We start from the raw sequence: 5012 nt of genomic DNA on the forward strand, positions 1-5012 counted from the left end.
TTCACAATACTTTGAAGAATTGCTCAAAACAAAATGTTTAAATTATACAGAGCCTACCCAGAACCAGTATGAAGTAATAAACAGATATGACATGCTTTCTTGCATCAGAAGAAGATATGCAGAGCTAAGATTTATGAAGAAGAAGCAAAAATTAGTTGGGCAGAATATACCATTTTTGAGGGAACATTCGCGATATGCACATATACATGTATCTAATGTCAAAAAGAGTAAGAACAACTCACAAGTGCATCAAGGTGCGCAGGTCGTCTACGCTAACGTCCCTCTGATCCCGCGAGTTTTTCTTCCCGAAGATTTTGCTGGCGAACAGTTTCTTCTTCTCCTGCAGCTGCAGAATCCTCTCCTCGATGGTGTTGTGTGCGATCATCCGCACAATCTTCACCTCCTCCGTCTGCCCAATCCTGTGGACGCGGTCCATGGCCTGTTCCTCGACAGCAGGGTTCCACCACGGCTCGAACAGGTACACCCTGGAGGCCATGGTGAGGTTTATCCCGGCCCCCGAAGCTCTCAGGCTCGCAAGTAAGATGGTAGGTCCATCGGGGCACGGGACACCAAACTCCTTGATCACTTGAGCGCGTTGGCCCGCGCTCATTGTGCCATCTAGGCGCAGCGTCTTGAAACCAGCTGCTTTCAGTGGCGCTTCGAGCAAAAGCAGCATAGTGCGGAACTGCGAGAACACGACTGATTTCGTTGTCGGGCTTTCGTCCCGCACTGCAGACAGGTGCTTAAGAAGGGCAGTGACTTTAGACGACGGAGCTGAAGAAGAGCGGTTTCCATCAGTCACTGAATCAGAAGTCTCTGACGGGGCGAAGAAAAGATCGGCCTCCGTGAGCGGATGGCGACACATCGGGCAGCAGGATTTCATATGCTGCATCGTCTTCAGGATGCATATTTTGCAAAAGATGTGGCCACAGCTCGTAATAACAGTGTTCTTCGGTGGAGAAATGCAAACCGGGCAGTCAATACCATCGTCATCCTGTAGTGCCATAAGCATCTTATCCAACAGTTTCGGGTTGCTGTTCACATCTGTTTTCATTCAGTTGACACCCAAATCAGATCATTTCCCAATAACCAAAAAACCAAAACTAGATAAATCAGAAAAAATGTTTATCTAAGTAAAACAATATCTAAAAATGGTTCACATGACACGAGCAACAAAGAATAAATAGTTAACCATTTCAGTACATTAGAATCATGGTACTGCACAACAAACTATACGAGAGCATATGGTCTGTTAATGTTGTCCAGCGTGGAGTTAAAAACAATATCTGCAGGAAAAATGATAAATAGACGCAACGTTTACCTCCAATTTTATTCACTGGAAGTATATCTCCAAGATTAGGCGGGCACATGGCTACATCAGTACAGATTTGTCGAAGCCGCACAAGTGCACTCAGTACAGTCAAATAACTCTTCAATGAACCTTCGGCATAGATAAACTCTGTAACGATTGCCTTAGCTCTCAATTCCATGTGGTCATAAATTTCACGTTCTTCCCCGGAGAGTTCAACATAAACGGTCTCTAGAGTTTTCGATGGCAAGTCCACCAGGGTTTTTTCTTTTGTTCTTCTCAAGGACATGGTTTCCATTAAAACCTGGGAAAGGAAGGATTGCAAAACACTCGAAACTTAGAATAGATGTATAGAGAAGTTTTAAAGAAATTCAATATATTTAATGCATCGAGAAAACTAGAGAGCCAAGAATAGAGTCACATGAAAGGAGATGATACCTATCTGAAGTGCAAAATCCGACAAAGAATTTATTAGAAGAAAAAAAAAAATCAAATTGCAAAAGAATAGTACAGTAGTGGACGACAAAACATGCATGAGTGATTTAAAAATAAGGAAAATATATCATAAAAATGATAAGTAATATATTTTACTAATATTCGTCTAGCTGAAAACAGCAATGGAAAATGTTAACATGTTGCAGATTGAAATTTTTGTTTAAATGAATTTATACTCTTTATTATCTGGCCCTTTTTAATCCCCTTGACCTCTTACAATTACAGCTTCACCCAATACGGTTCCTCTCATTCAATCAGTGAATGATCTAGACCAAAATCATGCAAGAGAATTGAATATAAAGTTATGAACGTTCTAACATGCCACGAACTTTTCCAAATTCAAAGTAAAATCAACCCCAATTTAAACCAGCCCCACCACTTCTGCCCTAAAATCAAAGACACCAATCCCAACAAGTGTTACAAATATGATCCATTTAACATTACCATTTGGTGAAAGTTACCAAAACTATCTGCAAGAATTGACAGTTTCCCAGTTTCCAAATCTTTCAGCCTCTTCATAGCAAAACTTCAATGCATTTTTCTCAATGAAACATTGAAACACGCAGAAATGAAGTTTCAACTAGAGAAAAAGCTTACTAAAAAGGAATGGCAGATACTAGCGCAGAAAGCTAGCAATGGAAGGTGCTCCAAGAAGAAATAAAACATGTAAAGCATAAAATGTAAAGCTTCACACACAAAAGAGCACAATGAAGACCTAAATTCCAACAAAAAGATGGCATGAGATTTGCTGACCTGTAGCCGCATAATCCCGTTCTCATCTCCTTGAACAAGTGGACGCTGTATCAAACTCTGCCAATAGCCTTTTATTGACAGGGGCTCTACCCTCAGAAATGCCATTAAGGAATACAAATCCATTGAATTATTCTGTAATGGGGTTCCTGTCACCACCCACCTTCGTTTGGTGTTTAGATTGTTAACTGCCCGGCTTTGTTGAGCATTTACATTCTTAATGATATGCGCCTCATCAAGAATAACTCGCCACCATTCCATCTTCTTTATTGGTGACTCCAACAACTGCTCTTCATTAGCCAAAATACTATAGGTAGTCAAAACTATATCGTACTTTTGAAGCACATTGGCATCTGTAGTTCGCTGCCTGCCATAATACATGTAAACCTTCAGAGAACCCGGTCTAGTGTGCTCTTCTAACTGTGTAATCCAAACTGAAAAAATTGCCGGTGGACAAACCACCAGAGTTGTTCTCGTATTTGAAGAACCAGAGACCCTGTCACATACCGGCTCACCCTTCATTTCTTTGGTTCGAGCACCTTCAGATTTTAGCTTCTTTCGGGAATTATTAGCCCTCGTACTACCTCTTCCTCTCTTAGAGTTTCTACCAATAGAAGCAGCAAGTATACCATCCATAAGCTCCCTTTCATCTATATCATCACGTTCCTCGACTTTTGCATTCTCAACAGGAACAACACTAGCACATTTATCAAACGAAATCAATGAAAGAAGGGTGAGAGTTTTGCCCAAACCCATATCATCTGCAAAAATGCCACCACGAATAGGATCCGGCCGCTTTTCAGTCGAGTAATTTGTCAATGCATTGACAAAAACACCCTCTTTTTCCATCCAGAAAGGAGGCAATTCATGAGCATTCTCCTGCTGAACCAACCACCATAAACCTTCCTTCTGGTGCGAAAGAAGCTCCGACGTTACAACACTACGTGGCGGTTCCAACGTCCCCAGCGCTTCCTTCTTAAGGATTTTCTCATCCAACAGTTTAAAAATCGCATCAACGCTGTTACTGTCGCCAGCAACTACTTGGTCTTTCACCACTGCAGCCTCTGATAATGCAAAAGCAGCACTCCCTTCTGATATCAAGTTCAACCCACCATCCAAAAGCGCAGATTTCACACTCTCAAACGCCGCTATTCTTGCAAAGATATGAACTTGGCAGGGAATCTTGTATCGGTTCCCATGACGAGAAACCTTCGGCACAATACCTATTCCATCACCAAAAAGTTACAAAAAAAAACATCAACATTTTGCCAATAATCAAACCAATCAAGTTCACCTCCATTCACATTCAAAGAAAGCATCATCAAACAGGGAAAAAATCTCATACATTTACTAATACATATATGCATACACACATACATACATTACAAATTATAAATGCATATGTTTATATATATATATACATACATTACAAATTATAAATGCACACACACACACACACACACACACACACACACACACACACACACACACATATATATATATATATATATTTATATATACCTTCACACACACACACACATATATATATATATATTTATATATACCTTCACACACACACACACATATATATATATATATTTATATATACCTTCACACACACACACACACATATATATTTATATATACCTTCGGCGGTGATTAGGCTGGAATCAATGAGAGGGGCGAAGACTTGAGCGGCGGGGCGCTCGATGTAGCCGACCTGGGCGGAGCGAGTGTTGAGGACCTTGATAGCATTCGGGTCATGAGTGTTGAGCGGGTCGCGGACCAGGCTCACGAGTTCCCGGCCGTTGATCGTTCCAGAATAGTACTGGAGGCCCACAATGTTGACGATCACGAACCCCATCATCAGCAACTCGCCGCCCACCTGCGACGACGAAGAAGAAGGGGACGAAGACCCATCCAACTCAGACCCCCCCGTAACGTCGTCCTCGCCGTCCCCGTTGAAAGGCATAAAAGGCCACTGGTCCAACACCATGAACTGCTCCACTGGGTCTTGCTCATCCGACATTTTCCCGGATTTCTTATTCCAAAACACCAAAAAATTCGGGATTGCTTATCCTTCTACTCCTTCTTCTTATTCCTCTTCTTCTGACTATTTAAGAGAGTGGCGTTTCTTGAATCCTTCGGTGGGCGAAGACCAGCAAAAAGGGGCCAGGGGTTACGGGTAAGGGGTTTTAAAAGGGGAAAGGCGGGTTTAGAGAGAGAGAGAGAAAATGATTTCATAAATTTTCATTTCAGTATTTCACAAACCTTCCAAGGCCATGTTTGTTCTTGCAATTCTTAAATTATTACGCTATTTTGCTCCAATTATTATTACACAAATCATTATCATATATCCATATCCAGGGTTCCTAAATCCTATACGGAGTAATTCAAAGTAAGAAATATTTTAAGGTGTTACTCATATAGTCATATTTGGCCCATACCATTATGTTAT

At 41.2% G+C, this 5012-nt stretch overlaps 1 protein-coding gene across 1 annotated transcript; it reads right to left on the reverse strand.

Moving 5' to 3' along the window:
• LOC116030840 (putative SWI/SNF-related matrix-associated actin-dependent regulator of chromatin subfamily A member 3-like 1) lies at nt 1-4583 on the reverse strand. The gene is made up of 4 exons (XM_031273192.1): nt 4202-4583; nt 2558-3777; nt 1322-1613; nt 1-1044 (listed from the first exon to the last, which is right to left on the reverse strand). Exons 1-4 carry the CDS (start codon nt 4581-4583, stop codon nt 239-241), a joined length of 2700 nt encoding a protein of 899 aa, XP_031129052.1. The 3' UTR covers nt 1-238.
• Nucleotides 4584-5012: the final 429 nt, after the last annotated feature.

Source organism: Ipomoea triloba, chromosome 9 (genome assembly GCF_003576645.1).
Source record: "Ipomoea triloba cultivar NCNSP0323 chromosome 9, ASM357664v1".
In the NCBI taxonomy this organism is placed as follows: Eukaryota; Viridiplantae; Streptophyta; class Magnoliopsida; order Solanales; family Convolvulaceae; genus Ipomoea; species Ipomoea triloba.

What these genes read in the sequence shown, in the direction of transcription:
- LOC116030840 (XM_031273192.1), bottom strand. Translation starts at nt 4,583, where the DNA reads ATGTCGGATGAGCAAGACCCAGTGGAGCAGTTCATGGTGTTGGACCAG. An exon ending in CAGCCTAATCACCGCCGAAG is followed by an intron (nt 3,778 to 4,201) that starts GTATATATAAAT and finishes GTGATGGAATAG; the next exon opens with GTATTGTGCCGAAGGTTTCT. An exon ending in ACGGGATTATGCGGCTACAG is followed by an intron (nt 1,614 to 2,557) that starts GTCAGCAAATCT and finishes TTCCTTTCCCAG; the next exon opens with GTTTTAATGGAAACCATGTC.